The 22,726-nt window shown below is 53.2% G+C and overlaps 1 protein-coding gene across 1 annotated transcript in view; it reads right to left on the bottom strand.

The window, feature by feature from the left end:
- ASTN2 (astrotactin 2) overlaps positions 1–21,719 on the bottom strand; it is a 317,145-nt gene extending 295,426 nt beyond the window's left edge. Inside the window, exon 1 of the mRNA XM_066332467.1 lies at positions 21,368–21,719. Within this exon, the coding sequence (XP_066188564.1) occupies positions 21,368–21,719 (352 nt within the window). The remainder of the gene's footprint in view (positions 1–21,367) is intronic.
- Between the last annotated feature and the right edge of the window lie 1,007 nt (positions 21,720–22,726).

Genomic DNA, 22,726 nt, shown 5'->3' with positions numbered 1-22,726 from the left:
TAGAATGCTTTGGTTATTTGCTTAAAAATTATGTGCTGGCAATCAAGTGAAAATTGAGGCTGTAATGCAGCCACAGCAATATTGCCAGCAATTTGTAGAACCAATACGATTATTTTTAATGTATCAGCCAAGATGCCTAAATATGCTTTTTTTATATACACACACATTTATATGTGTACATATGCACACACACGGATGGGCAGCATGGGCTCAATTCCCCTCCACTTTCTGGAAACTCAGACCTGTGAAGCATCTTTCTTTGAAGCACCACAGGCTGCCAAAGGGATGCAGGAGACCAAGTTCCCCATCAGCTGATGGTAACCTGTATGATCAGAGCAGAATAATTCCGAGTCCCACAGGAAAGGAAACTGGGGGTGGGAGGTTGTGGGACAACAGGATTTTCCCTTCTCTGCAAGCTCATGTTGGGATCAGAAGCTCTTCCACCCTGGGATTCCCAAGCAAAACGTCCCAGATTCTTTCTCACAAGGATTCTGTAGCTCTGCTCCAGGACTTTAACCTCTATTTTTTAATGTAGGGCCCACCCTGTGTGCAGGGCACAAGGTTTTGTTATTTCTAAACAATAATAAAAAAAAAAGGAAATAGACTCATACATTTTCACTTGGCATTGCCCTGGGAAAATGGAAATCTGATTACTTATTCCTTACAATCCCAAATTGCTCCTGCCAGGCCAGACACAGTGAATAAATCCTTGCTTTTAGAGATATCCTCTCCATTACAAGTGCATAATGGCACCAGTATCCCATTGACCTGAGGACACCCAGGAGCACCAGCTGCAACCCTCTGGGTGTGTGTCATTGCCTCCCGGGCACCCAGCAATCCCCAGGAGGGATTAGCAGGAGAGCCCAGAGGGATGATGCATTTCCCAGGCTGAGAGCAGCTTTTGGGAGCACAGACACTGAAACTCAATTTCCTTCTCTGCTGTGGCATTTAACCTCGCAGGGAGGAGTGAGAGGATGGGGAGAAGGAGGAGGGGTGCAGGGGAGGATGGATGTTTCCATTCTGAGACATCCCTCCCCCATCCCACCCTTCCTGAGAAGCTCGGGAAGAACCCTGTTTAATTTGTAGAAAGCATAAAAAAAAGAGCAATATCCCAGTCTGTTGAAAACTCCCAGCATTTTGAACCTGGGAGGGAGCTGCCACCTGAGCAGCACTTTGGAGGATCCAGCTGCTCCCAAATCCAGGATGGATCACAGCAACCCCACAGCACAACCTCCCACCCCACAGCAGCCTCCTAATTTCATCTGGGGACTGGAGCTTCATTTTCCACCAGAATTTATCTAATTTCAGCTTCCAGCAGCTGGGTACAACCCTGCCTGAGCCTGCAGAGTGGGGGCTTTGCTCTGAACAGCCTGATTTCCCAAATACAGAAAGCTGCTGAAGCAGTGAGATTTTCCCCAAGCTTTCACACCAGGTAAAAGGCCACAGCCACGTGCCTTGAGAATGGGCTGCTTTTACCACCCAGGAAAGAAAATAATAATTCCCTACAGCAGTGCTGGGCTATGGTGCAGCCTCCCTGTGCACAGGAGGACTGACCTAAGGCTGCTGTCTGTGGGCAAACAGCTCATTCACAGCTCTCCCTGTCTCCAGGGGCCAGCATCTCCTGGAAAAAAAAAGCCCCTCCTTGTCAAATGAGGCACGAACTACCAAGAAAGTTATACCAGAGGTGTTGGGAACTCCAGGCAAGGTTGGATGGGTCTTGGAGCAACCTGGGTTAGTGGAAGGTGTCCCTGTTCATGGCACAGGGTTGAAATGAGGTAAGCTTTAAAGTCCCTTCCATCTCAAACCATTCTAGGATTATATGTACTTAGCCAAACTTGTGCATCCTGGCTGCCAAGCTAATTTCACTCCTACACATCTGAAAAGGCTTCTTAGCTCAGGTACAGAGAGTTGTATCAAGCTCAAATACAATTCCTGCAATATCTGCCAAGCCCTGGATGCTTTTCCTAAAAGCTGTGTCAACAGTGAAAGAGCTGCAGCATTATTTTTTTTTCTTACTGTTGTTATTTTGTTTTTAAAAAGCAGCAGGCCATGGCTCCAGGACCAAAGAATTAAATACCAAACTGCAGGAGCCCAAGAATTTCAGTTGGAGTCTAATGAGGGGTCAGCCAGTGTAGAAGGCAGTAAAGTGGAATCAGAGCAAGGTCAAGACAACTTCCTTAAGGAAGGGTGGAAAAGACGTGTGCTAAGCAACCTGGCAGTATTATCAGCAAAAGCAAGCCTTTAAAATAAATGAAGGTGATTTGGAGGGGCTCATTTCAGCGGATTTTCAGAGAGCTTATGATAAAAGTACTTCATAAAAGATTAAGGAAAATAAACAGCTACCCAGGAAGGGGCAGCAGCAGGCACGGATTACAGCTGGTAATGCAAAAAGAAACAAAGACAGCGCTTCCCAAACTGCAGAGAGGTTTGTGGGGCTCAATGGCATTATGGGAAGGCTGCAAAATGCAGAGAGCAGGTCACAGTTTGTGCAGCAGCTTGAGGAGCCTGGGTTTGCTGTGGCTACAGGAGCCGAGCGTCTCCGGCTGGATTCATTACACACCACGGGAGGTGGACGATGAAATTTTGTTTAGGCAAGTAAATGAACATGTTCTGCCTGCGGAACCACGCACCAGGGGAAGGGGCATGTACTGAATAACCATGCTGAGCCTGGGTTTTATTTGATTTACCTCCCATCCTGCCAATAAAAGAGGCTCCGAAGGTGGATGATGAGGCTGCATCCCTGTGGTGGGATGTATCAAGAGCCCTGGACAAGAGAGAATGGCTTCAAACTGACAGAGGGCAAGGTTAGATTGGATATCAGGAAGAAATTCTTTCCTGTGAGAGTAGTGAGGCATTGGCGCTGTGGCTGTCCCTGGATCCCTGGAAGTGTCCAAGGCCAGGTTGGATATTGGGGCTTGGAGCAGCCTGGGACAGTAGAAGGTGTCTCTGCACATGGGAGGTAAGGTCCTCTCCAACCCAAACCATGCTGGGATTCCATGAGATATTTTGGGAGTTGTTTGGAGGGAGCTGCCAGCTCAGACAAATTAACTGAAGACAAGCTGGTTCCGTGCTTTTCATTAACAACCCTCCAAGAGAGATGGGGAATGTCATTCCCAAGACTCAGGTAAAAATTATAAAAAAATAACCAGCAGTTTTCCTCACAAGAAGCTAACACAGAGCGAATCAATCAAACCCTGCTCCCCATGACAGGGGAGGAGGATGCACCACTGAGCAACACTCATTGCTCCTGTTGGTGACAGTTGTCCTGAGAGGTGGCTCTAGGGAAATGCACCTCCCTGTCCCATTCCACAGGCTCCCAGGCACTGCAAAATACCTGAGGCACTTCACTGACAACACCACGAGACACAAATCAGTCCTCAGGCAATTTCAGACCTTGCCAGTTTTCCAGGCACCCAGGAGGGTGCCACATTAGCAGCCTCTGCTCACCTATGGAGAAGCTGTTCAGCTACAACTTCTGGAGAAATCCAGAGACAGAAGATGTCCAGCTTCCCAGGGTTTTTTCAGTGAGGAGGACTGATGACATCAATCAGAAAGTTGGTTAAGCTTCATACACCCACTACCCTGTGGCATTTTTTCATCAGCATCTCTAGCAGCATTTGACAGCAGGAACACGCTTCCAGTGAATCCCAGGCAAGGCACTTCCATCCTGCCTCCAGGAAAACATGGGGCCTGAGATGTCTGATGCCCCAGCACAGGCCTTTGGTCAAGGAGTGACTAAATACACGCCAAGGGCCACCTCCACCACTCCCTGGTGGCCCCATGGTCTGTACAGCACTAGGGATGTCCTGCTCAAACACCCAGAGCCAAAAAGTTCAGGCTTTTGACTGTGCACTGGAGACTGAGAAGGTAAAGCCAGCACTGTGACATCTCTATAAAATCTCTTCACATGCACTTGCAAAAAAAAGCAAATAAATTCCTAAGTAACCCCTCCAAATGGGACAAACTGGTGCAGAGACAAGGAAACTTCCCCCCTGCACTCTCCTTGCTGCAGGTGCATCCCCAAGGCTCTGCAGCAGGGATGCTTCTAAAAAAAGCACAGAGGTTATAAGGGACAAAAGCGTTTACATTTAGTCTGAGTGGGGACTCAGACCCAGCTTTACACCCCAGAGGCATTGCTGGGTGTGCTGGGCACTAGCAGTGAGCCCTGGGGTGGAGACTGGGAAGAGACAGTCACTGGATTTAACTGGAAGAGGGAGAAAAAGTCAGTGCTCCACCAGAGCACCCCAGGAGTGACCATGTCAATCCCCAGCCCACAGTTCATCCTAGCAGAGACACAACCAAAGGGGAACGTGCCTGACACGTCCCCAAATCCCCCTCTCAGCCAGAGCCAGCAAACTATGGATTGGTCAAATTTATGTCTCCATGCATGTCCAGCATTCACTGTCTGTGGAAACACTGCGAGGGAAAACCCCTTCAAATGGGATTTCTCCCCACTGGGGCTTTTTCCTCCAGTACAAATCTATTTGAAAAGAAGATAAAGCATCTACAGTAGGGCTGAGGTTTTATTCAGAGAAAGCTCTGGCTCAGAAATAATTGCCATTTGCTATAATTGGTGAGATGCAGGAAGGGACTAGATACAAGTGGAGTCTGTGCAATTTTGGGAGATTTGTTACGCTTAGCTCGCTTCTATCAATTTCAGTGGCTCAGACGCTTATGACCTGTTGCTCGGCTTATTGTGAAAATGGCTTTTATTTACTGCACTTCCATTAAAAGATGAAATCCATGCATAGGGCTCACAGGGCAGAAAATCACAGTTTACGTCTCAGCTTATCTCCCTTCAGCGGCCTCAGCTCATTTTTTGCCCTGGCTCACTCCCAGCTGCTATAAAAAAGTATTTCTGAGCACTGTTTTGAGTAGCCAAGGCCCCTTCCAGAGCCCATGGGGCAAGAGGCATGTTCAGGCTTTAGGGGAGTGCTTGCTGCTGCAGCCGCAGGTCAGGTGAAATGGGGAGGATGAGGGATGGGGAGGAGGATGAGGGGTGGGGATGCTGCAGAGGGACAGAGATGCTGTGGCACATGCATGTTCTCAGCTCCCAGGGCACTCACAACCACCTTCCAAGCCCCAGCACTGCTCTGATGTCAGACCACTATTGCCTTGATTTTTCAGCCTTCTGACGTTTATATTTTGGACTGGAGCTTTTTTTACGTATTGTAACATAAACAGAGATTGATGCTGCAAATTAAGTATTTTTTTCTAGGGGGAAGGACAAACTGATGGACTTTTAGGTTGACCAGAGGGGTGAGAGAGGTGTTAACCTCGTCCTCCAATCTCTGATCAAATTCTAAAGACTATAAAAGTCGAAATTCAAAAAAAAACCTTCCTTCTTTCTCATTTTCACAACCTGACGGATGAGTGTCTTTCTTTTGGTGTCCGTCAGGCAGCAGCCACCAGCTCCCTCCACCTGCAAACTAAGGAGAGGAACTATCCAAGAGCATGCTCCACACTGTGCTCCTGGAGGGCAGCTTCCTGTTCTCCTGTAGGTCCAGAGCTCCTCCTGATGCAGCTCCAAGACCCCAGTCCCTGCAGCACAGGTTACAGCAGTGCAGCAGTGGCCTCAGCACCTCCTTCTGCACCACTTCCCTCCCAGTACTGCACCAGTACCTCTCCCTGGAGCTGTGGCAGGTAGAATGTCCAGCCTGTGCATCAACAAGAACAGAGCAGGCAGTGGAGGGATGTTGGTGCCTCCAGCTGTGCCAGCTTTGCTCTCCATGACAGCAGCACCAGCCCTGGGATCACTCCTGGGGAGGGACAGGCATCCCGAGCTCTCCTGTCCTGGGAGAGCCCATCTGAACACCACACACACCATCTCCAGGGGTGTCTGAGCTGGTCCCCAGCAGCAGTGTGGAGTTGCTAAGGTTACCTCCTCGGCTGCCTAATTAGAGGAGCTGTCAGTGCCTGGCAGAGATCAGCAGATGCGGGTGCATGTGAGGGAGCTTTCAACCACACAGATCATTTTTAGCTCATTAAAGCAGAGAGAAAACCCCATCTCCTCACGGGACAGTGTGTCACAGCCATGGGCAGAGACAGCCACATGCCACTGTCCCACTGTCCAGCTGCCTGCTGAGCCATGGGGACAGCTGCTGGATGGAAAAGTGCATGGGCAAGCAGCTTCCTCAGCTCAGAGAAGCAGCAGATCCTGGTCTGTTGCGCCCACTCACCCATTTCTTTCACCTCTGGCTCTGCATTTCCCCTGATCTCCTCAGCCCTCCCTGCAGCACCAGCCTGCAGGCAGTGTGGCAGGAAGGGAGCCAAGAGGGTCTGTCCCTCCCTCTCACCTCCACATGGGAATTTCACACCACTTCAGCAACGCACAACGGGAGCCCCTCCAGACTCCTGCTAACAGTGAGTAAGAAAGAGGTACAGGAACTGTGCTCACCTGACCAAAGGTGGAGTTGAGGAAATAGCAAAGGCAAGAGGAGAATCCCAGAATGACCCAGAAGTGCTGGATTTTCCACCAGATCAATCCACACACTCCTGGATGCTTCCTTTAACTGCAGCTCAGGAAAGACATGGAAGGGAAGCTCTTTCCCCCAGTCTCCAGCACAGTTAAGTGATTGCTTTCACCTCCTGAATACCAGATCCCAAATCCCATAGCCAGGAACCAAGATGGGAGCATGGAAGAAGACACAACAAGAAATGCATCACCCCAAGAGGCTCAGGAGAGCACCTTCCTCTGGGCATCACCCAAGTATGGAGCACACATCCAGTGTACAGGCAGCCAGCTCCAAGCACCTTCCTGCCCACCTCCAAGAGCAGAGGAGACCCCTCTCCATGATGTAGAGGAGGTAAGACCATCCTCATCCACAGATTTGGGCAGGGGAAGTCCAGGAGTGGCACCCTTGGGAGAAGCTCAGCCCCTGTGACCTGACCTTCGAGGAATGGGAGCAGAGGTATTCCTGGATGGCAGCACTGCTGGGGCTGACGTTGCTGGTTCAGAAAAGTTTAAGAGCAGCAGGATTAAAAAGAGATCCAGCCAAAAATGCAAAGACATCCTGGAGCTGAAACACTTGCCAAGTTTCTCCCTTACACTTCAAGACACCCACTCATCCTCCCCAAGGGCTTGTCAGACTCACATGGCAAAAAATACATGCTCTGCACCTACCCAAGCCCAAAAGAAAAGACCCTGAAATAAACCTGGAATCCAGGGCTGGCAGGAAGACAAAGTTGGGGGCGGAAGAGGAATTTTTGGTGTCTCTTTTCTAAGGAAGGAACTGCCTGACAGCTCTGCTGCAGGAGACCACGGCTCACGGCCCCGGAGCTCACACAGCCCCCTCAGACACGGCAATAGATTGCTTTTAATTACAGGGCACCCACTCAGAGGCCCCGGGTGTCCAAGAGACTGTAATAGAAACTAGAGCTTTATGGGAATAAAAAATCCATCACAACAAGCTGGTGCATTCAGGTGCTCATGGAAGAGAAAACTCCAAGAAGAAGCGATCAGCATGTGACCAACGTTGCCATTTCCTTACCCTGACCAGAGGAACTGCAGGCAGCTGGCAAAGGGGACATGGCCTCACAACAGCTGCCTCAGACACCCTGGACACCTTCTGGTGTGCCACCTCCCTGGGCACGGGGATTGGAAAGGGATGGTCTTTGAGGTCCCTTCCAACTCAGGCCATACTGTGATTCCAAGAGGTTGCTCAGCTCAGCCAACAGCGAGAGGGAGACTGGGTTAGGCTGGAACTGCAGCTCCAGCTGGCAAGATGCAACACTGGGATGGGGAGCCAGTCACTGGATGCAGCCCAAGCTGCTGCATGTCCCCAGACACCCCAAGCCATTCCCTCTCGTGCCAGCAGTGTGTCACACCAGCCTCCACTCCCAGCCCAGCTTCTCCATTGCCACTGGGTGAGCTGGAATAGCACAAACTGGCAAATCCTGTGGCACAGCTGAGGGCAGAAGCAGCCCAGAGCTGCTGCCAGGCATGGGCAGCTCCAGCCTCCCCTTCACTCCACACTGACAGGGTGGTGTTTGGCTAAGCCATTAACAGATGCTTGCTAAACATGTGGAAAATCTGTTTTCACAGACCAGCTCGGATGGGCAGTGAGTGCTGTGGGGTCAGGAGTGGTGAGGGCATGGCTGGAGCAGCAAGGATGGGATTGGCAGGTGTCCATGTTTCATCCACATCTCCTCATCTTTATTCCCTCCTCCTGCTGCTCTGTTGGTCCATCAGCTGCCTGGAGGGCAGGACACACTCACTGCTCCCTCCATCAGGGCTGTGCACATCCCACCCTGCCCAACACACACCAGTAACACCAATAAAAACCAGCCCACCATGCTGGACACAGGGTCACCAGTGTGACAGCCACAGCCAGCAGCATCTCAAAGTGCACTTCAGCCACATTTGATTGTGGCCAGGGAAAGTCTTGTTGAGAGCTGTCTTTTGTGAAAACTTTCTTTTTCTTTTCTTTTTCTTTTCTTTTTCTTTTAAAAATGTGTCAGTTTAAGATTGTAAAAATACTTTCATCTTCAAAACAGTGTCACAACTCCCCTTCAGCATTTTCATAACAATGCTGCCATTCTGGCTTCAAAACATCTTCCCAAACTTATTGTTCACACATTCACCGAACTTTAAAGCTCAGAACTGAGGGACTGCGATGAAACTGGAACAAGCTGCTCTTTGAATAAAGACAAGTTTTCCTTTCATCTCGTGCTAATTAACAGAAGCATCCTTCCCTCTGTGCCAGCCCCTGGTCAGCACTCGGCACATCCCTCAGCCCTCAAAGCAAAACCGCCCTCTTCCCTGACTGCATCCCGTCTGTGCAGGCAGCAACCCAGGGACCAGAGGGATCTCCCAGAGAGGCCAACGCCAAGGAGATGCAGGGGGGGATGCAGGAGCAGCTCAGGAGCTGCTGTGGGACCCTTCCAGCCCAGTCAGGGCAGGCACTATTGCAGCAGGAATGCAGGAGCAGCCGAAGGTCAGCAGCATCCCCGAGGCTGGCAGCACGTCCAGCTCACGGAGCCTCCCTCCTGCCAAATCCCAGCTCTTGGGGCCACAGCATGTTAAGGAACAGCTCCAGGGATGCTCCAGAGACCTGTGCCCCTTTCCTCACCTTCTGCCACCACAGCAGAGACTGCTGGACAAGGCACATCGTGCTGCCCACTGTGAGGCCACTCTCCCAGCCCATTCAGTTTATGACAGGAATAAAAATGTCCCTGGGCAGTCCCCTAACTGCTGCAAATATTTGCAGAGCTGGAAGAAGGAGAGCATGGAGAAGAGTGGGGAAGCTGCAGAGCCATGAACAGCCAGGTTAAGGCTGCAGCCTGCTCCCAGCCAGGTCCAGCCCTGCTCTCCTCTCACCAGGTCTCACCTGCCCTGCAGCTGCCTAGGCTGAGAGAAGAATCACTCCAACCCACAGCTTCCCTACAATCTAACAACAGCAAAAGGAGCGGAATATTAACATTAACACCTGCTTGTTTGCCCTTAGGCACATCCAGAGCAGTTTAGGAGAGAGATGATCAAAACAAGCAGCGATTAAAACCCACAAGCCCCGAATCCACAGAATGCCTTTGCCTTTTGAGCCACAGCAAAAACATCACCTTCCTTCCCAGCCCAAACCCCTCTGCCTGCAGGGGAGCTGCTCTCCCACAGCAGGGCCCTGGGGAGCAGGACAAGGGGTGGTTTGGAATGCCCTGCTCCTCCCAGGAGCTGACCACACACCTGCCTCAGCTGTGGGCAAGGAAAAATCTGCTCCACTTCTGCTGGAGAAAAGCTTTGGAGACCGCAGCCTACTAAGATTTGGCTTTACATGACTAAAAGCACGCCTCAAACCAGAGAAGCCTCTGAGCAGTGGGAAACATGATTTTGGGGAGGAATTGCCACAGGAGAAACACCAATGGATTGTTTAGCAAAGAACAGCCTCTCATGAGGCTCAACTTTCCTGCAGCATCCCCTCCAACCACCTCATATCTCACACCACGGCAACTCAGGCAGGAGGAGTGTTGCAAACAAGATTTTTTTTTTCCCCCTCCTATTTAGCTTTAAGTGGCTCATTGCAACACACTGTAAAACCCTTCATCACCGAGGAGGGAAAAGGTTTTACAACAGTCTTTAAAAAGCAAGCCCGGGCAGCAGAGGATCCCTGAGCACACACAGGGGTTTGGGATTTCAGGCAGCACTCCCAGCGAGCGGAATCGGAGCTTGGCAGAACCCGAGGCCAGCAGCATCCCCCTCACCTCCAGCTCACAGAGCCCCCCAAATCCCGGCTGCTGTCTCTGTCCCCGCACACCGCAGGGTAAGGCACAGCTCGTGAGCCAAGGCACAAAAGCAGAATAAATCGAGTAGAGCCAGGAGCAGCGCAGGCCCCGGGCCGGCCGCGGGCAGCCCCTGAGGGCCGCGCTCCCGGGCGGGTGTCCTCCCGGGCGGCCCGGGCCACACACAGCCCCGGGACAGCCGCAGGGGGACACGGGGACACGGCCAGGGCCCGAGGATGGAATTCCCTGCCGTGGGGTTTGTGTCTTCACCCCCCGAATCGCGTGAAAAAGCCAGGCTGTTGTCGTTTGAGTAAACGCACTTCCAGCCCTTCTGATCACGCTCAAAGAAATTTCCGCAAGGAAGGCACGGTTGTTGATCCAGCCCAGATGCAATGGCCCCAGTAAGAAGAGCTCTAGTGCCTGTTTGGAATTTGATCCGTTCTGAAGGTTCTTTAGGTCCAGGAGCTGTGAACGGCGCTGGCGACAGCACATCCCATAGTGTCCTGAGGAACCGCCTCAGGGAGGCTCCGGGAGCAGCACAGCGAAGGGAGCAGCAGGAGCCAGCTCTCCTCGGGGATGAGCTTGGGAATGTTTGGAGCAAGAGCACATGGACAAAAGGGATGGTGTGCTCCTGAGGTGTCCCTGCTCCATCCCACAGCAAGTCCTGTACTCCAAGCTGACAGAATAACCTCCCCCAGCGGTGTTTTCTCCTCCTGAGGAGGGGCTGGCAGGCACCAGGCACCCTGCCTCTCCCTTTGATAGGAACACGGAGAGGCTGCTTTTCATTTTACAGTTTGTTTATAGCACACATTTGGGGAGCTACACGGACTGGGGAAATACATCCCATAAACAAACTGCTAAACAAAACAGGCTAAATATGCACCGCTCCAGACCAAAATAGATTCCAGCCACCCGCCGTGCTTCAAGCATATGCCTCTGACAACAGCCTCACTTTGGTGCCCCTGGTCCCACGTGCAGTTTTGATTTTTAGGCTCTGTCACCATCGGCAGCACCTTCAGATGCCTCCCACAGCTCCAGGGAAGTCAAGTGCCGTGAAAACACACCCAGCTGGAAGCGGAGACCAGCACGGGGGGTGGAGGCATCGTCTCCCTTCCCTGCTCCCACCCCGCAGACAGCCACTGCCCAGATGTTACCAGAGGCTGCAGGATGGGGACCTGAGCCATCAGCCGGCTCGGGGACTGACTGCAGAGACAGAAGGGATTATTAGGTGACAAAAGACTCACACGGCAAGTATTTCAGGCAGGCATTTAGAGTTTTCCCCCAAGAACTGCCCCGCCAGCTGAACTCTACCACCCTGCTAATGCCCAGAAGCAATTCCTCAAGCGTTTAAACTTTATCATCCCCTCTCTGGGGCTGCACACAGGGCACATTCCCCTGCGAATGCCTCCTCTGTCAAGATGCAAAGCTGTGGAAGCTGTGTGAAAGTAATTCCCACCCACTCCTACTGCCCCAGGAAAAATATTTCTTTGGTGGTTTTGCATAACAAATAGCTACACAGTTTGCCTGTTTCTCCTGAGAAACTCGGGCTTAGAGGAAAACACCATCGGAGCGCTACTCTGAGACCAGACTTCATAAAGTTCCCCCTGCAAGGGGGGGAAATACTACCACAGAGATTAGACTGCCGCTGCTCCCGATAACATTCAGTCACCCTGGCAGGCTGCAGCACACCGAGTTTGTAAAGCTCCTTGGGAATCCTTCAAGATGAAAGGTACAGTATGATACGGATGTATTATATCCACGGGCTTTGTTAGAGCACACATTTCCTAGCATGGTTTTATTGCTGGAACACAAAGTTCAGCCGAAGCCTGGGGGCTCTCCAGGTGACGAATGCACCCCTGCAGCTCTCCTTCCCCCTCTGTGGGGGAGGAGAAATGCCAAAGCCCCTGATGGGAATAGAGCAGCCACCGCCCTGCCAGCAGATAAGGCCAGCCTCTGCTGGGTGTGCTTCCAGCCTGCAACATGACTCCCAAACATACCTGCTGGCTTCCCAAAATGCCACTGCTTTGGCTGGCTCCTCTACAGCAGCCCTCATTTGCTGCTGGACCTTCTTAACAGCCTCCTGTGCCAAGCCAGCCTCAGGAAGGGTCAGGAGGATCCATCAGTTGAGGCAACTTTAATTAAATGGTACCCAGCACTGGTATCCCCTTGAACCCCCCAAGCTGCCCACCCTAAACATCTGCTCCAGGCAGAAGGTCACAGGAGATGTTTGCTGTGGACACAGCTTGACCATGGGCTGCCCAGTTTGGATGGCATGGAAGGGAGGGTGGGGAATCTGGATTCTTTTGGATCACCTGCCCAACACATTGCTCTGCCTGGGCACCTCTCTCTGGCCAGATTTCCCAGGATATTACAGGTAGAGGAACAATAATTGTGATTGCAACAAGAAGGCTGGGAGGAATTCCCTAGGCAGGGCAGAAGAAAGGAGTTCAAACTCCTCTAGTTTAAACAGATGAGAGGTTCAAAGGACATGGAAGAATTGTGACAGGAGTAGAAGGAAAAGGGGCATATCAGAATATCCCAATAAGCCCCCAAAGCAGTCCAGGGCCCCCACCCAAGCTGAGCCCACCACACAGGTGACTGCTCAGGCCCAGGTAAAGGGTTTCCATCACCTCTCACCGTACAGAGCAGCCTGAGCAAGGCAGGGCTGAGTAGCAGAGTGAGGTGGCAGCATCTGCCATGGGAGCCCCATCATCCCAGGAAGCCCATCTGAGTGGGAAACTGCCTGGAAGAGCACACCTTGCTCTGGGGGCACCTGCACGAGGAATTCATCAGCTCAGTGGCCCCAACTTTTACCTCACCAGGCCCTCTGGTAGTAAAAGCAACATCCACAGCAAGAGTGAGCTGAGGGAGAGGCTGTTCTGGCCAGGGTGGACGGGCAGCAGATGCTGGTCCAGGGCTGCAGGGAACACACTCTGCTCCAGCCCCCCTTCCCTGCACACACACACAGACCTCCCCACGCTCCCCACCCTGGCGTGGGAGCACTGCAGCAGGAAGCTGATGGGACTGAGCACTTGGCTTGAGGCAACAAAAACATCCCTATGCTGTTGCCAACTCTGATATTCCATCACTTATCCCATAGTTTAGGGATGTGCGGTGCTTCCTGAAATCCGATTGCTGGAGAACCACAGAGAGCAGCAAAGGAAGTATCTGGGCTGTGAATGGCCTTGGGACAGCCCCAGGCACACTCGGGAATGCCAGCTCAGGTGAGGCAAGTGCCTGGGCAGGCAGGAGCCCCGGGGCTGGCCGGGGAGCCCAGGTCACACAGCACAGCCAGGGCAGGGACCCAGCCACAGGGGAGGCCAGCCCGCTGCCCTAGAGACAGAAAAGGGAGGGAAAAAAGGAAAAAGAATCCAAGCCTCAAAGGCACCAGCACAGCTGAGCTCTTGTGAGCATGGTCATGACTGGGAGCAGAGCTGGGGTCCTCAGAACCTGCACACCAGTTATACAGGCCTGGGGCTGTGCAAGGGTGGGCTCACCTCTGTAGTGAGCCCACACCAGAGGCAGGGCAGTGCCCCTCCACAGAGACATCCCATCCCACAGAAAGAAATGCACCACATCATGCACCAGTGCATCATGCACCAAAACCCCCAGCCTGGCCCCAAACCAGGCTGGAGCCAGAGTTTCCCTCCTCCACTGGAGGATGTGCAAGTGCCCAGTCCTGGGGAGCTCTCTGCCTCCACTGCAGCCCCTGAGTGCAGCTGACAGAGCCACTTCTGTGCCATTCCCCTGCTCTGGAGGAGCAGATGATGGAGCACAGGAGGTGACCGGCCCCACAGGTCCTCTCCCTGCATAGCTGACCTTTTGCAGCCCATTTCTCTGTGTGTGACCAGCCCTTGCCTCCCTCTCCTGACAGGATCACTCCCATGCATATATGCCTGGGAGCAGCACCATTAGCCCAGTAATCTTCCTAAATACAGCAGTTACCAGGTGACTGGGAAAAAAATCTCTTATACTGCTGATGCTGCTAATGGAAAATTTCTCCCCTTTTGCTGCTGCTTTCAAAGCCAGTCGAGGTTTCCTACAGACTTTGTCTTCTGCTAAGACAGGAGGGGTGAAAGCACAGAGAAAGGAGTGAAGGAGTGCTGGGGGGCAGATAATGTGAAATAGAGAGGACTGGTGCTTCTGCCCCCTCCCCACCAGCCACCTGCACTCACAGACAGAGCCCTGGCTCCAAATCTTGTCTGCCCCATCTTCTCACAGGCAGCCAGAGCCCAGCCTCCCCCTGCAAGGAGTCCCTTCTCCCCTCTGACCTGCAGCAAGAATCCAGAAGCATTCAGGAGCACTGCTTCTTGCAGGGCAAATGGGGAGGGCTCCCAAAGGGAACAATGGGCCAAAATATATACTCTCTGATTTTCTTCACCACTTTCTCCCTTCCCAGGAGACAACCGGAGAGCCTCACTCCGCCAGTGCAGATGCAGGCAGCCAAGATCACTGCTTGTCCCCTCTGCATGCCATTCTGCTTCTTCAATACCATTAAGTGTCTCCATACTGTCTGGACACTGGAAACCTTAACTGCATTAGCTGAGACCCGAGCAGCAGCACAGGCATTCAATTCTTTTAAGTGGCCCCATTTCTGGAGCTGGTTATGCACAAGAGCCGTCTCTGCTCGATGACATCACACTCCCCACAGGTAGTGAGGGGGCAGGATTGGGGACACAGGCCAAGGGTCATCATTCCCCATTTCAAATGGTTGCTCCAGGAGGAGGACACTCGGCACGGGGTGTACTGTAGACATTTCAGATGATAAAAGACAGCAATTGAGGCACCTTCTTTTCTTTCAGCTCCAACCCCAGCCTGCTCCACACTTTTTATGGCATTTTGGTGTGATGGCAGGCGTTTCTCAAGCCACCTGCACCTGCAAACGTGTGTCAAAGCAGCATGAGATCAATACCTCACCATTCCCACACATGGCATCAATCTGTTCTCCCGCTGTCCCGGCCAGCCCCGTGCCTGAGCTCCTGTCACACCAGGAAAGCCCAAGGGCTCAGCCCTGTTTCACAGCCAGCCAACACCACACTTCAGCACCGTGTCACCGAGGCAGCTCAAAGGCTGGCCCATCACACAGCTGAGGTTCTCACTTTGAGGGCTTAGGAGGGAACAGACAGCAAGTTTTGGAGGCAGCATCCATCTTCATGGTGGCACTCAGAGGTCATTCACCGCCCAATTCCCCACGGAGGACTGCAAGCTCTCTGCATAAATCTGAATAAAAGCTCATTATTTCTTCCCGAAAAAGAGCAACAAAAGCCTCTGGCACACCAGGCATCATCATGGAAAATCAGCTGGGAGGAAAGGGGAACAGAGGAGATCCCCAGCCACCAGCCTCCTCCCGTGGCAGCTCAGCTGCAGCAACCAGCTCCTCTCTCCCTCCATAGTTAATCTTCTGTTGCCACTAGCTGGTCAACGCGGGTACTCTTGGAAAGCAGCAGCTCCCCGAGCACAGCCTGCACTCAGCTGCACATTCCCAGCTTTAACTGGGATATTCAGCCCAGAAAATGCCCGAGATGAAGCAAAATCCCTGTCAAGTCCACACCCCGCCGTGCTGGGCAAGCCATGTCACCTTGCCTCTGGGGAGGGATGGCCTCAGGACTGACCCCCTTTCCTTGGCATCTTTTGCCTACAGCCTTTCTGGGGGTTACAGTCCTTGCAGACATGCAGCTCAGCATCCACATCCACACTGAGCTGGGCTCTCCCTCCTCTTCCCAGCTATAAAATCCAACATCTTGGAAAGCTGGAGTAATCACATAGTTATACAAGGAGGGGGAAGAAATTGCTACCAGGTTTTCCTCTTTCCTACACCCTCCCCAGGCAGCCCCCCCACCAGGGACCTGGCCCAGACCCCAGACCACACACGGCTGTGGATGGGAATGGAGGGGCAGGGAAGCAGCCCCACTGTCAGGTCTACATCTGCCCCTGTCCCAGGGCACCCATCAACCTATCTCATCCTCACCACAGCATCTCACTGAGGATTTTGGAGTGGAAGATATGACTCTTTACCCGTTGGATTAGCTAGGGGACAGAAACTATATAAACAGAAAAAATAAAAAAACAAAACAAAACAAAAAAAACACAAACAACCCCAAACCATCCCCCCCCCGCCAAAAACCAAACAAGAAAAACACTGACAAAAAACACCCAGCGCCCAGATCTCTGAGCTGATACTCCAGGCATCTCAAGCCTGGCAGGAGGCAGTTAATGCAAAGGGAGGTGCAGAAACCAGACTTTGCTCATCGGCTTTTCCGCAGAGACAACCCCACTTTCAGATGCCAAGCCCTGATGATGGAGTCACACACTGGGGACACTCTCTGCACCCACACAGTGCTGCTCCAGACGCCACAGAGCAGCTCAGAGCAGGGAAGGGCACTTCTGAACAGCAGCAGCAGCAAGTTGCAGTCACACCCGCACTCCCCAGGTGACCCTTCAGCCTCCTCACCCCCTCTGCACTAACAGGAGTTGGTGACCAAAATGAGGGTGGCAAAACCCTGCTCAAGCATTTCTAGGAACAGCAATAAATACAATCAGCCCATAGGGAATTTAGTGCTTTCCCTTATTTTAATGGATTAATGGAAACTCAGAATGATTAAGGTTGGAAAAGGCCTCCAAGATAATTGAGCCCAACCTGTGACCGGTCCCCACCACGTTGTCACCCAGCCCAGAGCCCTGAGTGCCACATCCAGGTGTTCCTTCAAGGCTCAACACTCCTACCCTAAAGAGGAGAAGCCCAAGTTACAAGGTGACTTTGGGAAGAGTTAAGAAAGAAGTGGCACTGAACTGCTGAGGAGCTGGAAGAGCAGGGGACAATCATCAACCAGCCGCACACACGGGCCACAGGGGACACCAGGAATGCAGACACACGAGCCTGTTTTGTGACAACCACCAAACAAAGCACTTTGAAGTGCCGCAGACGCCATCAAACAGCATCCGTTAAAGCCATTTATGAGAAGTGTGTAGTAAACTGTTCTTATGTAAGCCACTACAGGGTAAGAGCAGTGGTGAAAATTGGTCTGCCTCTTCCCTTCTCTCTCCTCTATATAAACCTGCTCACACATAGACAGAGCTCCTCTAAATTAGCTCGGAAGCAAACTGCCTCATTCCCTGAATTGCACTCAGAGCTGGATATGCTGTGGAGGAGCAGCTTCAGCAGGGAACACATGGCTGCTGACTGAATCAAGATCTGTACCTTAGAGAGACCTCACTTTGCAAGGGTAAAGTCAGTGACAGGCTGCACCGTTTGCCAGAGTAACTCTAGGAGAATTACAGGGGGGAGGAAAAACCACAAAGCATCAGTAGTGTCCAAGGTTAAGGAAAGGGCGGGATGCTTTTTCAGGAAAGGGGAGGCACAGCAATTCATAATGCACTGGTGGCACTTACATTTGTCATTTCCTGCCACCACTGGGCTTTGCTGAGTAATTTTATAGTAACGTAACTGGGGGGTAGTGGGAGAAGCATCCTTCTTGTCTCCAACGCAGGAGGGAAAAAATAAACCGAGGCGTAGGAAACACAGAAGCTGTGACACCCCACTGGAGGAGGGACACCGAGCACACGCTGGTGAGCTGCCAGTGGGTGTTTCAGCAGCAGGTCCCTGCTGCAGCCCAGGAGGGATGCACAAAGAATCCAAGCTTTCTACTTTCGTTGGGAGAGGATAAGCCATCCCCACCCTGGGCTCCCCACCCTCCTGCAGGTGCAGGGTGCCCACTGAGGAACAAAGAGCTGGAGCTGCTGTCCAGCATCCCAGAGTGCCCACATGGGCACAGAGAGAGGGTATGGAGCATCCCCAGGTACCCTCCTGTGGAGCATCCTTGGTATCCCCCTGGCACACAGAGCAGGAGCTGCTGTCCAGCATCGCTGGTACCCCCGTGCTCCGGGCACACAGAGAGGAGCTGCTGTGGAGCATCCCCGGGTACCCACCACCCCCTAGTGGGCTCCTGCCTTCCATGATTAGCTGCTGCTGCTGCTGCTGCTCCTGTTGCTGCTGCTCCTGATGTTGCCAGCGTGCCATGGGCCCAGGCCCGGCTGTGTGGATGTTTCCTAGTGCTGATTTCTCCTCTGTCTCAGCCTTGCAGTGGCTCCTGCAGAGCAGGCAGCCCCGCAGGCAGAGATGCTACACTGGAAGCTCTCGCTTTATGCATTTAAGAGGATAAAATCTCATATTGTCAGGGAACAGATAAAGTTGTCTCCTCCTTAGAAGGAGGAATCCTTTAAAGAAAAGGGACACAGAGCACTCCATGTGATTTGTGCCAGCCACCAATTCAGGGCATCTCCCTGGAGGATGTGGGACTTTGGGACATGGTTTAGTGGTGGATTTGGTAGTGTTAGGTTTACAGTTAGACTTGATGATCTTAAAGATCTTTCCCAACCTACATGATTCCTTGACTTTAAGTTTCACACCACTGCTGACAAGGCTCTGGCACCTGCCAGCCTTAGCTACAGATCACCCACCCTCCTTTAAATGGCAAGGAGTGAGGAGCAGCACAGGAACCACTGCAGCACTGGGAGATTTACTGAGCTAGGAGCTGCTGAGCAGACCCAGGAGTACAGCCCTGGATGCTTAAACTCATTGCCACCAAGCCAAGCAACATTTTCTTTCCTGCCTCCTGGCCTGGAGAGAATTTGAGCCCTGCAGAACGGAGTGGCCTCAATTTTTTCTCAACTTATTTCGCTTCAGAGTCAGTAGCACCAGCACCATATTTCAGCTCTGCCAGCTTTATGCTACCTTTTCTTTTTTATTTAATCTTTTTTTTCCTTTCAAAAACCCCTCCGGGATGCCAGTCAGGTTGGCTGTCCTGAGCTGTGTGCTTTAGGAGGTCATCCTGCCCCATCCTTACCCTGCTGAGGTCAGAAAGTGATCTCTGCTCACAGCAAGATCCTGCACTCCAGGACATTCAGGAGTCCTCAACACATTTGCAGGCGGCAGGACGTCAGCTCTTACGTGTCCTCCTGAGCTCATGCCCAGACAGCCACTAAACATGTCCAGCAAAACGCATAAAGAGATGCAATCACCAGAAATCAGCTAAAGATAAGGACCTGCAAAGATTCTGCCGAAGAGAAATCTCTGCCCCCGCAGTCACTCCCAAGCCCTCCCGCATGTAACGTGATTTTCACCTCCAAGAGCCCATTACGAGGCAGCAGCTGCTCTCCAGTTCCCAACCATCAATGAAGTTAGAAAAGGATGGAGAGGGGAAAAACCACCACAGAAAACTACAGCCTTAATTCCTGCACTGGGAAAACCAGCCAGCAGAAATCCTCCACAGCCCTCACCCAGAGAAGAGTTAACTGCGCGAGAGACAGTTGCCACACCAGGAGACGGGGAGAAATGCAACAAATTTGAAATATCAGAACATCCACAGCAATTCATGAGCTAGACCTTGGGGAAGGACAAGTGTTTTACCTTCTCTGGAGGCAAAGGACTGATTAATTCCAGGACCATGATGAAGCCATCCCACCATGGGCACAGCCTCCATTTATCTTCCAATCTGCCTGATGCCTGTGAGTCCAGGGGAACAGGAGGGGATGTTTTGGGGTCTTCTATTCATGAAGGGGCAGGAAATCCCCCACAGATTTGCACAAGACGTGTTTCATATTCATGAGTACACACATAACCAATAAGGCAGGCAAGTAAAGGAAAATTTTAGATGAAGACATGGTCTCTTTACTGGCAGGCACTCACAGAAATAGGATTTGCTATACACAAGATCGTGTCTCTGATCTATCAAGACAAATTTCTCTCCTCCAACTTGAGCTATTATCTAAGCTCACACAGAGGGGTTTCTTTGCTATCTGATATATTTAGATCAGTGCGCAATTCACACCCAGTCCCTGAAGAAACTGTACTCTAATCTGAAAATTAACTCAGTGAACCATGAAACTTCTTGTTACTTTTAAGCACGGCATGGTAAACGTCATTCCTACTGCATCAACCCTTTGGTTTGGCACTTTCCTTAGTGGAAACAGAGTACTTGGTTTGTTTCGGATTTTTGCAGTTGACCAACCGTGTCTAAGGAAACTGCAAAGCTGGAGCCCAGGAGCCTCAGGAAGTACAACCAACTTATTTATTAGGGCGTTTGCTACAGCAAAGCTTCACACAAGGTAAAATGACAGGACTGGGGGACACAGGCAGGCATTTCCCTACCCCTGCTCTTTGCACCCAATGAAAAGCAATCACTCCACGAGGTATGGGAAGGGACTTGGGGTCAATTGTCCCCAGTGATCCTGGACATGGGCACAGCTCGACACACCTGAGGCAGACAGAGCGATGCGCTGGAAGTCACAACCTCGTGTGTCAAGAGCTACCTGAGACCCGAGTTAAGCAGGTAGTCAAATTATCCTGGGTTTGGATGCCCTAGAACAGGACAGATGATGGATAAAGCAAAGATCAACAAAAACCCTCCGGTGACCTGGCAGAGTAAACACTGCACTTCCCAGGTGACATTCGGAGCAGTTCTCTCGGGGGACTGGCTGATTACGGCACAGAAATGGGTAAAAGTGGCAAGAGGCAGCTCGGGCACCCCACCTGAAACAACAGGGTCCGGCATCAGGACCGAAGTACGACCACAGAATTATTTCTGTTCCCATCCCCCTCCCCACAAAGCTGAGAGCGGAGGAAAGTCTGCAGCGTTCGCACAGACCCGGGCGCTGGAGTTGTGCGTGAAGCGAGAGCGAGCTTCGAGAATTAACACGAAGCATTTATAAAATCAGGCTCCGGCTAGAAAAAAACACAGCCCCTCCCGCTCTGCCAGGCTCGGCGGCACCTCCTCGGGGCTCAGAGCTCAACTTGGAGCACACGAGGCAGCCCCCATCACTTCCAGCCTGCGCGGGGATGCTCTCTCTCCTCCTCCCGGGGAATGCTCTCCTCCTCCCGGGGCTGGCAGCGGCGGCAGCCTCAGGCCCTGCTAAAAAATCCCTCCCCGGCAGCAAAACCAAAAAAAACCCAAAAAACCCAAAAAACCAACCCCCAAGCCAGGATGCAGCATAGGGGCAGGCTTAGAAAGCCCCAAAACACATCGAGCTGCCCGCGGAGCGGGGAGGGCGGACACAGAGCCGGCACGGCGGGTGTCGGATGCTCCGGGGATGCTCCGGGCTGGCGGGGCGGGATGCGGGACGGGACGGGACGGGGCGGGCAGCGGAGCGGGGCGCCTACCGAGGGTGAAGAAGGGCAGCTCCGTGTTGTCCAGATCGTCTTGCACGGCGACGCGGCCGGGCAGCTCGCTGCGGACGAAGAGCAGCAGGCGGGACTCGGCGGCGGCGGCGGCGGCGGGCGGCGGGGCTCCGCTCCAGCTGATGTCGTTCTCCCGGAGCACCGGCAGCGTGGACACCGTCACCGTCTTCACCCGGCAGGGGCCGGGGGGCTCCCGCGACGCCGCCGCGCCGGGCCCGCCGCCGAGCGACACGGCGGGCGGCGGCAGCAGCAGCAGCAGCAGCAGCAGCACCGGCGGCGGCCCCGGCGGCGGCGGGGGTGGAGCGGCGGCCCGGCGGCGCGGCGGAGCGGCCATGCCGGCCGGAGCCAGGCGCAGGAGCGGGAGGCGAGCGGAGCCGGGCGCTCTGAGCCGCCCCAGCCCCGCCGCCGCCGCCGCCACCGCCCGGGCCCGCCTCCCGCCCCGCCCCGGCCCCGCCGCCGCTCCCCGCGGACCCTCCGCCCGCCCCGCTCCGCTCCCCGCTCCCGGAGACGCGCTCGGCACCGGCCCCGGCCCCGCCGCCGCTTCCCCGGGCCGCCCGCTGCTGCTGCCGCCGCCGCGCCGCTCCCGCGTCTCCGCCGCTGCCGACCCGCGCGGCTCGGGGGGCTGGAGCAGCGAGAGCGGCTCCGGCAAGGGCACGGAGCCACAGGGCAGGGGCATGGCTTGGGAGTGCCGGAGGGAAGGGTTAAATGGGGTATCAGGGAGACGTTCTGCCGTGTGAGAAGGGCGAGTCACCGGCACAGGTGGCCCGGAGGAGCTGCGGCTGCCCCTGGATCCCTGGAAGTGTCCAAGGCCGGCTCGGACAGGGCTTGGAGCAGCCTGGGATAGTTGAAGACCCTGTCCATGGTGGAGGGGCGGAACTGGGTGGTCTTTAAGGTCCCTTCCAATCCAAATCATTCTAGAATTCTGTGCTTTTATGAAAATCCCGCTGTCCCTCCCACCTTTCCACCCATCCAATTCATTGTCACTCTTTCATCAGGCTGTTCCTTCTTTTCAGAGAGCTGCCAGGGTGCAAGAGCACAGAAATGAGTTTCCTGAAAGCTTTAATAATTATTACCCTCTCCTATGGGAATAGGCAGCTCCAGCACCCAGGGCACACAGGGATGGGTTGCAATAGCAAACCTGGAGGAGACATGCTTGTGACCTAGAGCAAAGATTTTAGATTCGGTGTTTCCCAGCCAGCATTTAAATGGGGACCAGAAGGATAAATAACCCTGAGGTCTGATCTCAGATTCCTCTATCCCTCCATCCCATGGATGCCTCGGTGCCACCTGAAGGTTGGAGTTTGTGCTTGAAGACAAAACCAGTTGAGCTCCATCACCGTG

Source organism: Sylvia atricapilla, chromosome 19 (assembly GCF_009819655.1).
Source record: "Sylvia atricapilla isolate bSylAtr1 chromosome 19, bSylAtr1.pri, whole genome shotgun sequence".
Classification (NCBI taxonomy): Eukaryota; Metazoa; Chordata; class Aves; order Passeriformes; family Sylviidae; genus Sylvia; species Sylvia atricapilla.
Note: the sequence above shows the minus strand (reverse complement) of the source record. Positions and strands in the feature narration are given on the sequence as shown.